The sequence below is a fragment of the Thamnophis sirtalis genome, unplaced genomic scaffold, assembly GCF_051295495.1.
Source record: "Thamnophis sirtalis isolate CommonGarterSnake01/CBP01778 unplaced genomic scaffold, rThaSir2_p1.2 scaffold_10, whole genome shotgun sequence".
NCBI lineage: Eukaryota > Metazoa > Chordata > Lepidosauria > Squamata > Natricidae > Thamnophis > Thamnophis sirtalis.
Genome location: NW_028261390.1, coordinates 37,558,003 through 37,576,817, shown reverse-complemented (window position 1 = coordinate 37,576,817; position 18,815 = coordinate 37,558,003). Strand labels below are relative to the sequence as shown.

The window sequence follows — 18,815 nt, the reverse complement described above, 5'->3', positions numbered from 1 at the left end:
AAGGGGTTCACATACTTTTTCTTGCAACTGTAAATTCCTGTCCCAATTACTATCATTCACCGAGGACTGCCTGTATTTTCTTTTACTTAGCAGTTGTTGATTGTAATGTACAAAATATTTTGGATTCTGAGTATCCTTTTATCCTATGTTTATACGTTCCTTATCTTCCCCTTCTGGAGAAGGTTATAGAGGGATAATAGGATGCTGCACTAGAGGAAACTGGTTATTTCTATGTTTTCAATTAGATTTTAGTGCTTGTAATATATTTTTCAAGGCTTTCTATCCACCAAACAGATATGGTTTGGTATTGTTTACTTCTATTTCTTCTTAATGGAAACAAATGTCTGACTGGCATTTATTTATTAAACTTCTATGCCCCTCCCTTCTTCCCATGGTGACTGTAGGCAGCTTACAGTTATTCAGGCATAGCTGCAGTAGCAGCCATTTGAGGAAGTTGTCCATCAAAGATGCATGCATACAGTTATCCTCACATTACAACCATAATTGGGACTGGAATTTTGGTCATTAAGCAGTGTGATTGTTAACAAGTCATCATGTAAGCAGAACTGATTTTTTTCCCTATTTTTATGGCTGTTAAAGAAATCACAGCAGTCATTATGCAAATCATGTGGTGATTAAGTGATTCTGGCTTCCCCAGTTGGCTTTGCTTCTCAGAAGCTGGCTGGGAAGGTTACAATTTTGTAACTACAAGATGCCGAACTGTTGTAAATGGATCCAGTTGCTAAGTGCCCAACTTGCAATCACGTGACTGGAGGTTAGGCGACAGTCTGAGGCATCATCACTTCAAACCATCATTAAAAACAATAAGTGAAGTATACGTTCATAAATGTTTTTGTAATGTTTGCTATAAATAAGTAAGTGTACTAACCAGTGCCATATTGCTGTATTGTTTAGGTCATTTTGTTATTCAAAATGTTGGTCCCCAAAACGATGGTGATAATTCAAAAGTTAAAGTTAAAGTGCGAGTTAATATCCATGGAATCTTCAGTGTGGCTAATGCATCTGTAGTAGAGAAGCAAAATTTGGACAATGAGCCTAATGATATTCCAATGGACACAGAATTGTCATGTAGGAATCAAAGCAAAGAGGAACTGGTATGTAAAAATTATAAATAGAATTCTTAATTCTAAATTGTGGTATGTACTGTGCTGACTAAATGCAGTGGGGTTATTTTTTTACTTTTAATCTTTGTCATTAAGAATTTTTGTTTTGAAAATCTAGTTTGTTTCAGTAATTTAACTTTTTTTCCAAACCTATGAAATTTTTTAATCCTAGTGCTTTCAATATTTTTTTTATCCCATGTAAATTAACTTGCGTTCTATCTTTAACCTTTCTTATATTCCTTGCTTTTATAAACATACATACTTATTCACTCTTTCTCTATACTAATAAAGGCTATATCTTTGACACTGTATTGAGAAATCTCTTATAAAACTATATAAATATGCTTAGTTATTTGTAAATATGTCTCAACATCCATAGAAGTTTTAAAATAGTTAAGTTAAACAAATTTACATTATGTCTGTTAGAAGCACGCCAAAGCAACAGAAAATATGATTGTAACTTTAATATTGCTAATGCAAATGTCAGTAATGATGTAAAGAGTTGAAAGGATAATAATGTAGCCATTTTAATTTTTAAGCCTTGGTTTCTCTCAAATATTTGCTAACTATTTTCTGATACGATGACGTGTATTGACACCTTTCACAAGTGAAGATGCAACCTTTCTACTCTGAGGTTGAAGTGAAATATATAGCATTCGGTAAGCAGAAGATAGCAAAGATAGTTTTGGATTCTTTTTTGAGAATACAGTAGGATATAAAAGATGGTAATTGTAAAGATTTTCTAATAGCTGCACTATTAGAAAAGTCTTAACATTTGGGGGGGGGAGTTGAAGCAAAAGAAAAACCTGATTCAAAGCACATAGGACTACTCATAAAGCACATGTTGGCAACATTGTAAAACAGCAGTGACTTTTCCTGGATCATTGTACACCTCTATAAAAATATAGATTATTTGGTACTTTATAATTATAGCAACAATGCTTCAACTTCAGATGTTGGCTAACAGTTGAGCGTAATAGTGATGCCTGTGTACATTAAAAAATAAACTATTCAAAAATATTGGAAATTTTTTTTTTTAACTTAAGGCAGGTTCTTGCCCTGTTATCTGGGAACAGTTTGACCTGTTGCTCCCAAGGAAGTAAACAGGATCCTAGGGAGTATGCATGCAAACACCTGTGTTTTAGACCCATTCTCCCCTGGCTTGTGAAAGCTTCCCAGGTGGGTAGACTCTGGCGGTGATTAATGCTTCCCTACAGGTGGGGGCAGTGCCCCACCACTTTAAGGAGGCTGTGGTCCGCCTACTTCTTAAGCCATCGCTGGACTCCACCCAGCTGGATAATTTCCAACCTGTCTAATCTTCCCTTTTTGGGGAAGGTTGTTGAGAAGGTAGTCGTGCGGCAGCTCCAGAGGTTTCTGGATGAAACGGATTACTCAACCCCTACCAGTCAGGATTCAGGACAAAAATGGCATTGGTCACACTTTTGGATGATCTCTGGCAAGCGCGAAATGGAGGTAGTGCATCCATTCTTGTTCTACTTGACCTTCGGCAGTTTTCGATACCATCGACCATGGGGGTGGCTTCGGGGGATGGGAGTTAGAGGTCTTTTGCTATCCTGGTTCACTTCCATCCTCTGCACTGCTCTCAGACAGTGTTGATAGAGATGCAGCCCTCGCCCATTGCTTTATGGGGTTCCACAGGGTTCGGTACTCTCTCTGCTCCTGTTCCAACATTTATATGAAGCCGCTGGGTGAGATCATCTGTCACCATGGACTGAGCTATCACCAATATACTGATGATGCTCAGCTGTATGTCTCGGCCTGTAGTGAATTAAGTGATGCCGTGTCTTCCCTCTTGCAGTGCCTACAGGCTGTTAGGGGCTGGATGCGGAGCAAAGGGTTGAAACTAAACCCTTGCAAGATTGAGTGGCTCTGGGTTTGGGGTTCATTGGGTCAGGGAGAATTGCCACCTTTGGTCTTGGACTACCCCAAACATATACCCTGTGCGTAATCTAGGGGTTTTCCTGGACTCATGACTCATGCTTGAAGAGCAGGTGGCGGTTGTGGCCAGGAGGGTCTTTGCACAACTGTTGTGTGCCAGTTTTGCCCTTTCCTGGACCAACAGTCCCTACTCATAGTCACTCCTGTCCTCCTCACTTCCCATCTTGACTATTGCAATGAACATGGGGCTGCCCTTGAAGAGTATCCGAAAGCTCCAATTGGTGCAAAATGCAGTGGCCCACATGGTTTTGTGCAGACCTCAGTGTGCACATGTATCACCTCTCTTGCGGGAGCTGCATTGATTGCTGATTTGCTTCAGGGTGCAATTCAAGGTGCTGGTTGTCACCTTTAAAGCCCTTCATGGCTTGGGACCAGATTATCTGAGGGACTGTCTCTTGCTGGTCACATCTACCTGACCTATTAGAACAGAGAGGTAGGGAATGTTGCGGGTCCCATCCCCGAGGGGGATACACCTGGTGGTACCCAGAAGAAGGGCCTTCTCTGTGTGGCTAAATATAAATTTTCATAAATAAAAAATGATGTTCTGCCTCAAGCTTGTGAATTCTTACAGTAATAAGGTGTTAATTCTAGGGATTATTTTCAGCTTTCGATTGTTCTGCTTTACTGTCTTACTTTCATTTAAGACTTTACGTTTCTTTTTCTAAGATTCTTTTTCAAAAAACTCCCTCCTTCACTATTTATAGAACATTTTAAAGTGTTCTTTGTTATAAATGCAATTACATTTTGTCTCAAGAGGGTTGTTTTACTTTTAATATCTGATTAATAATGTAATTAATAATACAATCTCAGTAATGTATAATTAGAATTGTATTATTAAGTAATTAATAATACAATTCCTAGCCACAATTATTTATTAGTCATGAACACTTCCTTTCGGAAACCATGTTGAAGGAACTGAATAATCTTTTATTAGGAAGAAGGCAGTAACAAACTATTCCAAAAGTATTACTAAAACAACTGCATGGATTTTACATTGAGGTTGCCAGCAGTTATGACTGACTCAAAGACACAGGCATCGCCCCCCTCCAAAAAAACTTGTCAATATTTTTTTTCTAAAAACCATGGAGGTAGGGGAATGGTGTATCTCAAGAATAGAGTCCTTTTCTGGGGGAGAGAGGAGGTTTCAAAATGTGATAAATAAATACAAATAAACAAAATTTAGTACCATTGCTTTTATTTGTATTTTAAAATCATTTTTACCTTGTTGGATTGTGAAAAGCTACTGCTTGTTGACAAGAATAATAAAACTTCCCGTAAAGTTTAGTGTGGAATTAAAAATTTCTATTTTATAGGCTAAAATGCAGATTGATCAAGATGACGGTAATCAAAAGAGCCAAATAGAACAAAGTCAAACAGATGAGGAAACTGATCATATAGGTACTGAAGGAAAGGTATGTATGAAATTATGATAAAATCAGATTCTAATATTAGGACTGTCTATCTTTTGATAGTGCTAGGAAATGTTGAAAAATACATAGTATGCCATGCTTTGATATGTTGGCATTCTCACTTATAGCCATGTGAAAAAGAAAGTACACTCTATTTGAGTTCTATTGTTTTTACATATCGGGACATGGTAAAAATCATCTAGTCCTTATCAGTTCTTAAAAGTAAATACAACTTCAGATGAACAACAATACACATCACACCATGTCATAATTTGTTTTATATAAAAGCCAAATTGGAGAAGTCTTGTGTGAAAAACTAGTAAAATACATCCTTACCACTTCCATAAGAAAGAAAAGGCTATATAGCAGCTTGATCAGGTAATCAGCAGCAAGTTTGATTGCCTCTATAAAAACTGAAGTTTTAGGAGTTTGCTGGTGTCCAGCATTGAGGTATGTGTTAACACAGTGCCACAGAGGAAAAACATTAGCAATTATCTTAAGAGCAGCAATTGTGCTGCCTATCAATCTGGGAAGACTTATAAGGCCATTTCCAAACAATTCAAAGTGAGAAAGATTATTTTCAAATGGAAAATATTCAAAATAGTTGCCAATCTTCCCAGGAGTAGGCATACTTATAAATTCATCCCAAGGCAAACAGTGCAATGCCCCCCTAGTGGGCCATGAGCAGTTTGCAATCGGGCTGTGGAAATGGCTGGTGAGTGTGGTGCATTTGGTGGACATGCATGCGTGCCAGTTGCACAAATGGTGCTGCTTGTGCATGCTTGCCAGCCACTTGCACAGAACGATCCCCTGGTCCAGAAAGCTGGAAAAGTTGGGGAACTCTGCTGTACAGGACTCAGTTTGCATGCTAAATGTTAAAAGTTCATGACAGTATAATTAGAAAAAGACTGAACAAGTATGGTTTGTTTGGAAGGATTGCCAGGAGAAAGCATTTTCTCTCTAAAAAGAACATGGCAGCATGGCTTAGGTTTGCAAAGTTGAATCTGAACAAATCATAAGACTTCTGAAACATTGTCCTTTGGACAGATGAGACTAAAGTGGAGATGTTTGGCCATAATGCACAATGCCACATTTGGCAAAAACCAAACACAGCATATCAACACAAACATCTCATATCAATCATCAAGCACAGTGGTGGAGAGGTGATGATTTGGGCTTGTTTATAGTTATTAACCCTGGGCACCTTGTAATCATCGAGTCAACTATGAACTCTGTATACCAAAGAATCCTAGAATCAAATGTGAGGCCATCTGTCTACTAGTTAAACCTTGGCTGATATTGGGTCATGCAACAGAACAATGATCCCAAGCACAACAGCAAATTTACAACTGAATGACTGAAAAAAGAAAAGAATCAAGGAATTGCAATGGTTCAATAAAAATCCAGACAACAGAAATGCTGTGGCAGGACTTCAAGACAGCTGTGCATATACAAATATCTACAAAGCTTAATGAATTGAAGCAACATGGTAAAAAAAGAGTGGGCCAAAATTACTCCACAACAATGTGAGAAACTGATAAAGTCATACAGGAAAGTTATTGCTGCTAAAGGTGCTCCTATAAGCTATTGAATCATAACATGTAGTTAGTTTTTCACACATGGCTTCTCCATTTGGCTTTCTTTTTGTAATGGTGTAATATGTCATGTATTATTCACCTAAGGTTGCATTTACTACCTTTAAAAACTGCTAAGGACCAGATGATTTTTACTGTGTCCTGATATGTAAAATCATAAAACTCGGAGAGTGTATACTTTGTTTTCATGTTAAGGGTTCATGTTTACATAGAGGTAGGGTGGATGTTTGTCATGTATAACCCTTGAAGAAACTGTTGTTTGGATTGGTCTTTAATTGCTAGTCTAAAACACTTCAGGGTGAATTTATTTCCAAGCAATGTTGGAAAATAGAATCATTCTATTTTTCAAATTTTGTATTTTAAAATTCATAAGAAGTTGATATGCAGAAATTGCAATATAGTGGCTATTAAAAATGGCAGCATATTAGGATATTGCTTTATCTGCTAAATTATACATATATAGTTTTTTCATCATTCTATCTTTATGTGCAATGGGAACAGATGTTATGATGACAGTTTAATTTCTTATTCTGCAGACTGCTTCAGGAGATAAGATTGATGCAAATCAGTCAAGCAAAACAAAGATCAAGAGCATTGATCTACCCATCCATGTTAACTTATATAGGCAGGTTGAACAGGATCTTATTAATTTGTACATTGAAAATGAGGTAAGCAACTGCAGAAATCTTGAACCATAGACGTGAAATAATATTACAATTGTATCAGTGCAGAAATGAAAATTTGTTACTTGTAAATCCAACAATTTGGGGTGGAAGAATATAGATGTATTTCAAGAAAAAAATCAACTGTGATTTTTACAATATTTGTGATTAAGTTATCTGAACTCTTTTATTTGCTTCAGGGAAAGATGATAATGCAAGACATTCTGGAGAAGGAGAAAAATGATGCCAAAAATGCTGTTGAAGAATATGTATATGATTTGAGAGATAAACTTTGTGGCGTCTATGATAAATTCATAACTGAAGATGTAAGAATTCTCATGAAACTATAACATGATGAAGTCCTTTAAAATAACATTAGTATTAAAATGGCTGCATCTGTAATAAAGCATTGCAGTGAGTTGGTTCTAGTTATATTTCTAATTATATTGTCAATGTCAATATTGTCAGTGGGGTAAATTAATTAAGATAAATTTGAGCTTACATTGATTATAACTATTTTACTTTATAAATCAGTTCAAACATTCCTAAACATTACTAGATTTTCTCATAAATTTGACATAAATTTCTAAAAACCTGTGAATTTTGAGGTTTTTTCCCTTTGGTGGGGGGTGGGGGGGAAGATTGTTAAATTTCTCCATTTTATTACTTTAAAGTTTCTAAATCCTTCAAGGTTTTCTCCTCATTGACACATCAAGGCAGACAATGGATGAATCTCCATTAAACTAAAAGTTAAACTGAATGCTATTTAAGAAGAAAATGTAAATAAAATTACTGTTTTAATTATTAAAGTATATTCATTAAAACTGTAATATACATTCCTGGAGGCCTTCCGGAATGTCAGGCATGGACTAGACGCAAAGATCAAACATTTCTTGTTTGTCCTTTCGTAGCATCTTTTCCATGTATTGGGCCAGAATAATTTATTGAAATGTTCAATTCTAGTAGCATGAGCATCAGCAATAATCAAAAGAAGAAAAAGCAGAAGGAAACAAAAATAAAATAGTAATCCTTCTCATCATAGTTGAATTCATTCACCTTTACATGAATTACTGGTGGGATAGTGGGCAGGATTTCCTTTGGTTAGAAGCCTTCATTCTTTTAGTAAAACTGAACTTTTTAAGAACATATTCATATATGTAGGTATTTTCAATCCTATAAAAATTGTCTTTGCTTATTTAAGCATTCAAACAAAGCTTGTTTTAATGTCTGTTTCAATTTTTTAAATTCCATGTTCTTGGTGTTTATAATATACCTACAGAAATATAAACATTGATATTATATTCATTAAAATCTTTCTGCACACTTTGGCAAGAAAAGTAGCGTGTATTCAGACTTAAATATAGTAAATTCCAGATGTATTGTCATTATTATGTATAGAATTAAACCAGTTAAGATATTTCTATGAAAAAAGTTTAAATAGAATTATGGTCTACCTGTATTGTTGATAAATTAACCATTTGATTTAGATCTAATTTATATTTATATTAGATTTGCCTATTAACATTTACTACAAGTGTTGATGCAGAAGTGTGTAGGAGGGACTTAAAAGCTCGACTATGGTTTTCCTTAAATAACTAAAACCAAGGAAGCTCTATTTATAGTATATACTTCTAGTAAATGTATTATTTGCCTCCAAGTTAAGTTTAAAATATTAAATAGCATGAAGCCCTACCTCTTACATTGGAGTTACTGTTATTTGTTCTTTATGAATGGCGTAGAAATAAGAGCTTACAAAAGATTCTTTGGTTATAATCTTATTACTGTAATTCAGTGTAAGTAACAAACTATTATTATAGAACTATTTTTTTCCACTAGTTTAAAATGATAAAAATCAATGGCTTATTGTATGATGTACTATTTTGCCTCTAGGATTCAAGACAAATAACATTAATGTTAGAGGATATAGAAAACTGGCTTTATGAAGATGGAGAGGATCAGCCAAAACATGTATATGTGGAAAAACTTCAGGAAATGAAAGTAAGCTTTCCATTGTCCCAAAGGTGCTTTTTCAAGAGGCAACTGGACTTTATCTTTGAAGATGCTTTGCTTCTCATCCAAGAAGCTTCTTCAGCTCTGACTGGATGGTGGGAATGGAAGGATTTATACTCCTTGCAGACAGCTGATCATTTGCATTCTTTTAAAGAATCGTTGAGGCTACCTGGAGGTTTATCTGAGTCCTCAGGGTCACCTGAGTAGTGCAAATGGATGTGGAGCCTTCTTGGAACTGTTGAAAGGACTGTGTTGTAGAGTGAAGATAGGTGATGTTCAGGGGTGGGTTTCAAAAATTGTTCGAACCTACTCTGTGGGCGTGGCATCCTTTGTGGGAGTGGCTTGCCGCCCATGTGACCTGGTGGGAGTGGCCAAGACGATGTTATTACTAGATATTACTAATTACTAGATATTATTAATATTACTAGATCATTATTAATGCATAGATAACTGCGGGACATTACACACCCACCCACAAACTATGACAGTGCTAGGAAAACACCAAAAAAATACCCCCCCCCAAAAAGACTGCTAATGAAACCAGTTTTTTTTTCCTAAGTCTAAGAACAGGAAAGACAAAGTCACTGGAATAAAAACCATCAAGGCAATGTGGAAAATTATAAAGGACAGGCACTCAACCACCTCAGAATTACCTAAACAAGGAGGGTGAAACACACTGCCTTGCAACAAACCTGGCCTGCCCATAGAAAAGCAGCCACTTTGAGACACATAAACCTGGTCTAAACACTTAAAAGCAACATATTGCATCACAAATAAAACATTTGCAAAAAGGAATAACATTTCTTGTAATAAACATTCTATAAACAATAAATAAATAAAAATTCCCTAAACTAATTAAAAACTACCACGTTCAGAGAACACCAAAGGACCCCACAGTCCTCTCCCTCCTTATCTTTTTCTTTTTTGTCCTAACTTTCTCCTTCTCCCCCCCCCCCCCAACCCCACTCCCTTCTAGCACTGATGATGTTACCAAACTAGGAGTGCTGGAGAGGAGCTCTCACAGAGCGAAGAGCTTCCCGCTACAGGCACAATCTATCTGCAGCCATAAATGACTGCAAGCAGCAGCTTCAGTCACCTACTCGCAGCTGACAGTTGCGTTTGGGAGCGGAGGTGGTGGCAGCAGAAGTGGGCACAGACGGGATGTCCCCGCTTGCTGAGTAGAACGAGGTGGCGGGGATGTGCGCCGGCTCCTCTGAATGTAGCCCATTCCCCCTCCCAAGAAGACCGTTTTCTTTTTAAAAACGCCTCTGCAGACGATCTTGAAAACCTGTGAGGGATTCCCCCACCCCATTTCTGGTTGCCTATAGCCTTGGAAGCTTCCACAGAGAAGCTTCTGCAGAGGGGTTTTTAAAAAGAAAACGGTCTTCTTGGGAGGGGGAATGGGCTGCGCTCCTGGTTTTGGGGATTCCCCCCCACCAAAGACCAGTTGCCCATCTCTCCAAATCCTTTTCAGGATTTTCTTTTTAAAAAACGCCTCTCTGCAGACGATCTTGAAAACCTGCGAGGGATTCCCCCACCCCATTTCTGGTTGCCTATAGCCTTGGAAGCTTCCACAGAGAAGCTTCTGCAGAGGGGTTTTTAAAAAGAAAACGGTCTTCTTGGGAGGGGGAATGGGCTGCGCTCCTGGTTTTGGGGATTCCCCCCCACCAAAGACCAGTTGCCCATCTCTCCAAATCCTTTTCAGGATTTTCTTTTTAAAAAACGCCTCTCTGCAGACAATCTTGAAAACCTGCGAGGGATTCCCCCACCCCATTTCTGGTTGCCTATAGCCTTGGAAGCTTCCACAGAGAAGCTTCTGCAGAGGAGTTTTTAAAAAGAAAACGGTCTTCTTGGGAGGGGGAATGGGCTGCGCTCCTGGTTCTGGGGATTCCCCCCCCACCAAAGACCAGTTGCCCATCTCTCCAAATCCTTTTCAGGATTTTCTTTTTAAAAAACGCCTCTCTGCAGACGATCTTGAAAACCTGCGAGGCATTCCCCCACCCCATCTCTGGTTGCCTGCAGCCTCGGAAGTTTCTGCAACTTCACAGTAAAAGCAAGTAAGAACTTCTCTCACTCGTGAGATTTTCTTTACTGTGCAAAGGCTTGCTTTAAAACTGCAGGCTCCCAGGGAGGGGGGCAGGGGGAAATGCTGCCCATATGTCCCCTTCCAAAGCAACCTTGCAGGTTTTCAAGATCATCCAGAGTGGCGTTTTTTAAAAAGAAAAACCCTGCAGGCACCCAGCAACAGGGGCTAGGAGCTAGGAACCTGGAAGTTAATTACTTCTGGGTTCACTGACGAACCGGCAGGAACCCACCCCTGGTGATGTTGCATCCCTCACTGTCTGTTGAGAGAGGTCTGTTCAATTTTAACATACTGTAGATGTCCTCTTTGACCTCTCTTTCAAGCCAGTGGTCTTCTCTCTGCAAAATGTGGACTGCTGTCTTCAAAAGAGTGGCCTTTGTCTTTTAAATGAAGAAGGACTGATGAATCTAGTCCTGATGGGTTTGTTCTCCTATGTTGTACCATGCATTTAGGAAATAGTTGCTTTGTTTCCCCAATGTACAGATATGCACATGGCTCACTGCACTGTACTGCATATACCACGTTGCTCAGTTTGTGTCTGGGTGTTTTATCTTTGGGCAGGACAAGCTTCTGCCTTAGTGTATTGTTGGGTTTGAACTTTTCCAATATTTCTGCATTGCATGGAATGACAACGTTGCTTTGTTTATTGTTCTCTTCTTTGTCCATTATGAAGGAGCTCCTGTTGGGTCTGCATTTTTTCCTCTTAACTATTATTTGTTTTGTTCAGTAGTTGATCCCCCCACCCCCACCTAGCACTATATCTTATACAGTATTTTCTTTCTATTTACCACTACCAGGCAGCTATATCTTTATCTCATCTTACTGTCTTGAGCATTATATACTTTTTAGATCTTTTACTGTGTTTGATTCATTTGTATCCTGCCTCTCTACCAGGGGATTGGAATGGCAGTTATTCCAAATTATAGTTGATAGTGGAATATGTGAGAGAGCAGCATTGGATTTCCTGCTTTAAGCAATGAATTCAACTACCTATTCTAGTATTTCCACATGACTAAGATATAGGCTTGTTGGATGTCATATGTGATCTATTTTCTTGATTTCTTTCATATGGTGACTAGTCGTTTAGAAGTAGTTCTGATCAATTATTTAAAAAATTATCTTCATTTATATTTTTCTACATTTTAATGAGTACTTCTACAATATTTTTTCTATATTTCTAGAAATTTGGTGGCCCTATTCATGATAGATATAAGGAATATGAAGAAAGACCAAAAGCTTTATTTGATTTAGAAAATAAACTCCAGACGCTTATGAAAGCTCTAGAAGAATACGAAAATAAGGTAGGTCAGTGCATGTACTTTTAATAATAATTATTCAGAAATAATGTACATTATATGGGCATTTTCAATAAATGTATATAAAATTGAAATCTAATTCTCAAAATTAGATGTATCAGATAATTTGGGCTTGTGATATTAATACTCTACCTCCACTTGAAACAGGAATTTCTAAAGCCAAACAATAAATAAGGTTGTATTTTCATATTCCTTTAAATAGATAATTATTATCTCGCTTTAACAGAATGTTTTTTTTTTCAAGTAACAAATCTATGAAATCAACTCTTCTACCATCCATTATGGGATAAACCTATTGTTTATTATTTATTGAATGCTAATTTTAACTATTTTCTCTGTAGGATAAAAAATATGATCACATTGATCCTGTTGATATGGAAAAGGTTGAAAAATTTGCCAGTGAAACTATGAACTGGTTGAGCTCAAAGATGCATATACAGCACAGACTGAGTTTGACACAGGATCCTATTATTAAGATGGCAGAAATAAAAGCAAAATCTAAGGTAAATTAACTTTGGGATTGAATTATTCTAATGGAAAAATAGGATGAATTAGCCCAAGAATATGGTAGTTTAGTATTTCAAATGATATCAGGACACAAATATGTTGTGGCAAAAGAGAACTATAGCAAATAGATATTTCTTAAGTTTCCACAGAAATGGATATGGTGTAGCTCAATCTGCTATACCTCTTCATATGTAAATAGGGTTTTCTAGGTGATGATGTTATCCTACCTTTTTATATAGGCAGTGAATATACCTTACTCTCCTGCCTCCCATCCCCCCCCCCCAACAACCCTATGAGGTGTGTTGGGTTGAGAGAGAGACTGCTCCAAATTATCCAACTGGCTTGCATGCCTAGCGGAGGCCTAGAACTTACACTATCCTGATTTGTAGGCCAGCACTTTAATCCCTATCCCAAACTAGTTCTCAAGTGTTAAATTCAGATGATAGCATAGCAAATATATTTAAATCAGGAGAATATGGTTTGATCCATGACTTTTTTTTTATTCCATTGACAGAAGAGGTTTCTATTATTAATCTATTAAAGCTAAAAATGTTCATCTACCATGTTTCCCTGAAAATAAGACAGGGTCTTAATTTTGTTTTGACTTCTGAAATAATCCTTGGCCTTATTTTCAGGGAGGTCTTATTATTTTTGAAGTGCAGGAGGTGGCGAGCTTGGTCACCTCATGGCTGCTGCTGTGTTGCAATATTTTTTGGAAGAGCTTATTTTGGAATCAGGGATTATTTTAACACAGGTGCTCAAAAGCCTGATTGGGCTTATTATCCAGAGAGGGCTTATTTTTGGGGAAACAGTAATGTAATGTGCTTTTACTGTTGGAAGAAAAAACAGTAAAAAAAAAACAATCCACATCTATTTTCAAAATTTAGGAATATGTAAGGAAGTTTCCTTATTACAGACCACTCATGTTGACTTGTATGTTATTGTGTTGTTTTATATTGTAATTATGGACAATTTCATAATTTTACTGCTAAGCTTATTTCCTGTATTTTACATTGTAATAAATTTCACAGGCCATTATGTTATTTGCATGGTAATTATAATTATTTTTCCTAATAGGAACTGGACAATTTATGTAATCCAATTATTTACAAACGTATGTCCAAAGCAGAACCACTGTCTAAAGATGAAGGAAAATCTAATAGTGAACAAAACAGGCCAATGAATGGACAAAGCAGCTCTGATACTAAGTTAGACGATAGTTGCCAGCAGCCTAAATCATCTGAAGAAATGGACATGGACTAAGTTTTACAATTCTTTGAGTTCATTAAAAACAGTGCAAGTAATCAGAGGGTCCTTTTTTTCTTAATTCACACTACATATGTTGTTATTTAAAAAACTTTATTCTTTTCAGAAAGTGTTTTTCTACATTCTCATTGTTCATTCCATTAAGCTTATTGTGAAGCTTTAGTTGAATGTAGATTGTAATCAGTTTAAGCTTATGATATTTTATATCAGAATGGATACATTCTGATACATCAGAATTGATACATAAATGACAACAATCTACCTTATTCAAAGCTTTTATTGTAAGCCACTGCTCCTTTATTCATGAAAGACCACTGTATTGCACTTTCGATGCTGAAGTGTAGATTTTTGCATCTTTATTTTAGAAGATATTCAGTTTGACGTGGCTTGGACACTGCCACCAGAAGCACTGATCTTTTTTAAATTGTTGTATTGTTCTAATTTAATATTAAAATAGAGTTTAGTTGGCAAACTAGTTCATCTTGTTGATGTACCACAAAAACCTGTAAGAATTTTGTTGATCAATATCCAAAGCTTGAAAGGACCTTACACCAGCAGCATTCTTTGTCAGCAAACTAGTAACAAGATTTAAAATAAAACTTGTGGTCCCCGTGTTCACACGGTCCTGTATCATATTTTGTGTTGATGCCGAGATGCTCTTAATGTAATAGTATGAAATTGGAACACTGTAACGAGAGAGGCACATGTGTTCATTTCTCTTAAATACCTCTGACCTAACTGGCTTGGGTTTATTCAGAATGCTGTCTTTGACTGTTTTTACAAAATGCCCTTCTTGGAATTAAACGTAAAAAATACATACATAATATATTTCATCAATTAATATTACTTACACACTATTCCTTATTTTTGTTTTACTTGGCAAAAATAATATTTTTGGTTTAGAGATTGGGCTTACAGCAAGTTCATAATAGTAATCATTTTAGGTAATTGTCCCAAGCATTTATAGAATAACATTTGATATATCTTTAACAGATAGATAAAACAAGCTACTAACATTTAAGATTAATATCAGTACAGATGAATCTAAAAAATAATCTTACAACATGCTCACACTGCTTAGCAATTACATTGTTTTAATCAAAGTAATCATGTGGAGACTGAGAATCCTTCACTGCTCATTCCAATTTTTGGCTGAAAAATTATGACAAAATGAATGTGTGCTTTTGCAAAAATCTTGTACAGATTTCTGTTCTTTTTATTCCACATATAAGTTGATTTGCTAAATTATTAAATTTTAGATTTAACTGACTAGATCCTAAAGAAGAAATCAATTTGCTGCTGCTGCCAAAAAAAAATTCTTCAGCAACCAGAGACATTGTTTTGTCATAAGAGGAATTATGTGTTCTTTTTCTGATTATAGCATGTGTTTTAGTATATCATATTCATATTGGTGTGGTATGGTAGACACTGCCTTCCCATCTGTCCCAACTGATTAAAAGAAGAGTAACGTACTTGCCAACTACTGTTCAGTCAGCCTATTCTGCCAGCCACTGGATTATAACCAAATTGATTTGGAATGTAGCATAAATAACTGAGGATAGTTTACTAATGAGAACCCACTACATAAAGCATTAAGAGCATTTTATATTATTTTGGCTTCTACTGTTTATACAATCAATTTTGTACAAGCAGAAATTATAGAAGCCTTTTGGGGTATATAGTCTTTACCTATGTAAACCTGTGGTAAATTTTGAATATATGCTATTGTATATTAATTCAGTGTATGGTATAACAGGTCTACATTTTATGATTTATTTTAAATGTTTTGGTTTAGGGTATGATGCATCTGTATAATGATTTATTATTTTATGTTAGCTATATTTTAGTTGATGGATTTTTGATGGATCAGGAAAGGGAAAGACGTATGTCACCTTTCTGTTTAAATACTCACTTGACATTGGACTGGAGAATTAATTTAAAGTGCAGTATAAAATTATCTGATGGGATATTAATACAAAAAAGCACAATAGTATATGAAAAGTATATAGAGCATTCCATATTGGGAAAATGTCCACTTATGATTAGCATGGTACATATAATATACAAGAAAAAGTTGCTGAAATATTAACTTAATGACTTGTAATGACACGAGTTTTTATGGTATGGAACCCTTTTCATTAGTTGCATGAAGTGCTACCCTTACAAGGATAGATATGATGTAAATAGAGACATGTAAAATGAAGTTAAATAACAATGACATGAAAAAGCTGCAGTTTATGGCACTTCCAGTGTAGGAAAAATAGTTTTCATAACTGTAATAGATGCTAATGAAAAATGCTTATGAGTGTAAGAAAATCCTAAAGGCATACTTTGTGCAAGTGCTTCGCAGTTTCATATGGATTGTTTCCCCACCACATTTCGAAAACTGGTTTTCTTGTCCTACACTGTGTTAAATTCAACAAGGATAAGTTTGTTAACTATTATTTATTAAGGGATAACTATTCTGAATACATTTTCTTAGCCAGGGACAAAACCATCTTGCAAAACCTTATTAGATTCTATTTACTATTACATAAGAATTCCAGGAGATGCTAAACCTACCAATGATTGGCTAATATTTCATCTGTAGAATTAATTCTACTCTTTTCTCATTCCTGATATTGGTATATTTGGACATGGGCAATTTAGTGTTACAAAAAAGCCTTGATACTACCTGGTTTTATACTATCTATGTGACCAATTGTCTTACAATAGAAATTTGATTAATAAACTTAATTATATTAGCTAATTTTCATCAGCTCCCACTGTTTAGTTGTTTAGACACCCCTAACTTCCTCCCATTTCCCCTTCACGTGCTATCAAATTATATTTAATGCTTGTTTACATAATAACAGTAATGCAGTAATTTCTCTCTAAAATAATTTGAAAAATACAATCCATTTTAATAATTTTTCAAACTACCCTCAAACTAAATTGGACTAAAACTCAAAATATTTTTATGAAAATATAAAGAAGTTAGGTTGAGGGAAAGAGAAACATGAATGGCCAGGGCTCCTAAAGGGCAATTAGAAACTTGCTTGCTTTTTTCTCTCTTGTACACAGCCAAAACATTATACATGCCTTAGAGGTTCTTCTATTGTCAGACTTAATAAGCAAACATTTTACAGATAAACCCAGCTTAGATGAACTCAGGTCTTAGCTGCCATTTGCTTATTATGGAGGGTATAAGCTTGCTAAATTACAATGGTTAATTAGAAAGAAAACATTTTAAGTCTGAACTATGGAAGATGATCTCATACATAGTTTATGCCCATTTGATGATGTGCTAGTTTTTAAAAATATGATCTAAATGGACACACTTCTCATGATGGTATTGAACACAGATGGGGGAGTGGGGCGCTTAAACATACTCCATTTGAAAGAAACACTTAAATATTAGCAAGAAGCTGAACTGAAGTCACCTGCCATTGTGAAAGTGATTAATTCAACAATTTTTGTATTATCTAGCAAATATTGCCCAGTGAAACAGAGGAATGTTCTAAACTTGAATAAATCTATAGGTGTTACCAAATGTTTCCTGTATATGTAAACATATGGAATCTTTCATAGCGATATGCACAAATTGACAAATATGTCAATTGACTTCTAAGTAGCAATACAAATTGCTAGAGATTGTATGTAATATATTTTATTAAATATTTAAATTTACTTCTTAAACCTCAACTAATTGTTACATAAGACTTTATTGCTGTTGGTTTCACTGTTCTACAATTATGACTTTTTCTGAATTGGATATCTGTGATGGGAGTAATATTCTAGAGTCTAGGATGACCAAGTTCTTCAGAGGCTAAAAAAATTGTAAATATTTAAATTTTTTATCTATTAGACTTTCTGCTGAAATGTAAGAAGCTATTACAGCATTATCTATATTATTAATTTATTTAGATTTATTTATCACCCATTTCACTTTGAGGTGACTGAGCAGCTTAACAAATATTAAAAACCAATTAAACCATGAACAATAAAAAAATCCATAACTGTAAAATTTATTCAGCAACAGTAATTTTCAAATATAGTCTGTTAATACTCAATATACAGTTGAAGAGACAAAGAATTTATAAACCTTATATAAATCTGAATGTTTTGATCTGAAATATAAAATATCTGTTTTAAAAATAAATATTTTAAGTCATGATAGAATAAAAATAGTAGAGAATAGAGCCAAATTAAATTTCAGTTGCCACTATATGTTGGAAAACCATAAGTTTGAGTATATTTTATTCAACAGCAATGATGAGCTATTTAGGTTTTCTTTATAAGCTGTAGAATGTTTCATCACACTGCAAGTTTCAAATCATACCATTTATCTTGGTAATTGGTATCTTGGTAACTTTTTCCCCCTTTAGAACAGAATGACAAGAACTTCCAATTCCACTAGAAAATGGAATAACATGCAACAGCTATGCCATTAAAAATAAAGCACAAATGCAGGTTAAATTACTGCAGAACAATAATTAATTGCAATATGTGCGGCAGCATATAGCTAATCTTGAAAGTGAATCAAGATGGCCAGGCAGGACTGACTGTCAATAGGGCAATCGATAAGGGAATCTAGATCTAATACTTTCCTATGAGTACTAAGCAAACTGCTTGGATCAGCTTCAAAGTCCTACCCTTAAAATGTTAGGATTTTAGTTTTCTTGCAGACAGTTCATTACCAACCTAAGTAACATTAACAGTACTTTGACACAAAGAAGTGGGTTTGTTAGCTTTTCATATGTAGCAGCTTGTCCTACTTGTCTTAATAGTTTGCGTTTGTGATTGGCCTATCTAGCTTTGTTGGCTATATTGTTTTATCTTGCATTATTCCTATTTGTTGATCCCCTTCCTTTACACCAGAAAACCCTACTCCCTTGTGTCGAA

General features: G+C 35.5%; 1 protein-coding gene across 2 annotated transcripts in view; it reads left to right on the top strand.

The window, feature by feature from the left end:
• The window catches only part of HSPA4L (heat shock protein family A (Hsp70) member 4 like), a 42,721-nt gene extending 28,172 nt beyond the window's left edge, over nucleotides 1–14,549 (top strand). For both annotated transcript variants that reach the window (XM_087724407.1, XM_014063053.2), the window contains exons 12-19: nucleotides 916–1,115; nucleotides 4,397–4,495; nucleotides 6,624–6,755; nucleotides 6,950–7,075; nucleotides 8,640–8,747; nucleotides 12,024–12,143; nucleotides 12,500–12,661; nucleotides 13,743–14,549. In XM_087724407.1, the coding sequence (XP_087580533.1) occupies nucleotides 916–1,115; nucleotides 4,397–4,495; nucleotides 6,624–6,755; nucleotides 6,950–7,075; nucleotides 8,640–8,747; nucleotides 12,024–12,143; nucleotides 12,500–12,661; nucleotides 13,743–13,928 (1,133 nt within the window). In that variant the 3' untranslated portion in view covers nucleotides 13,929–14,549. The remainder of the gene's footprint in view (nucleotides 1–915; nucleotides 1,116–4,396; nucleotides 4,496–6,623; nucleotides 6,756–6,949; nucleotides 7,076–8,639; nucleotides 8,748–12,023; nucleotides 12,144–12,499; nucleotides 12,662–13,742) is intronic.
• The last annotated feature ends 4,266 nt before the right edge of the window (nucleotides 14,550–18,815 follow it).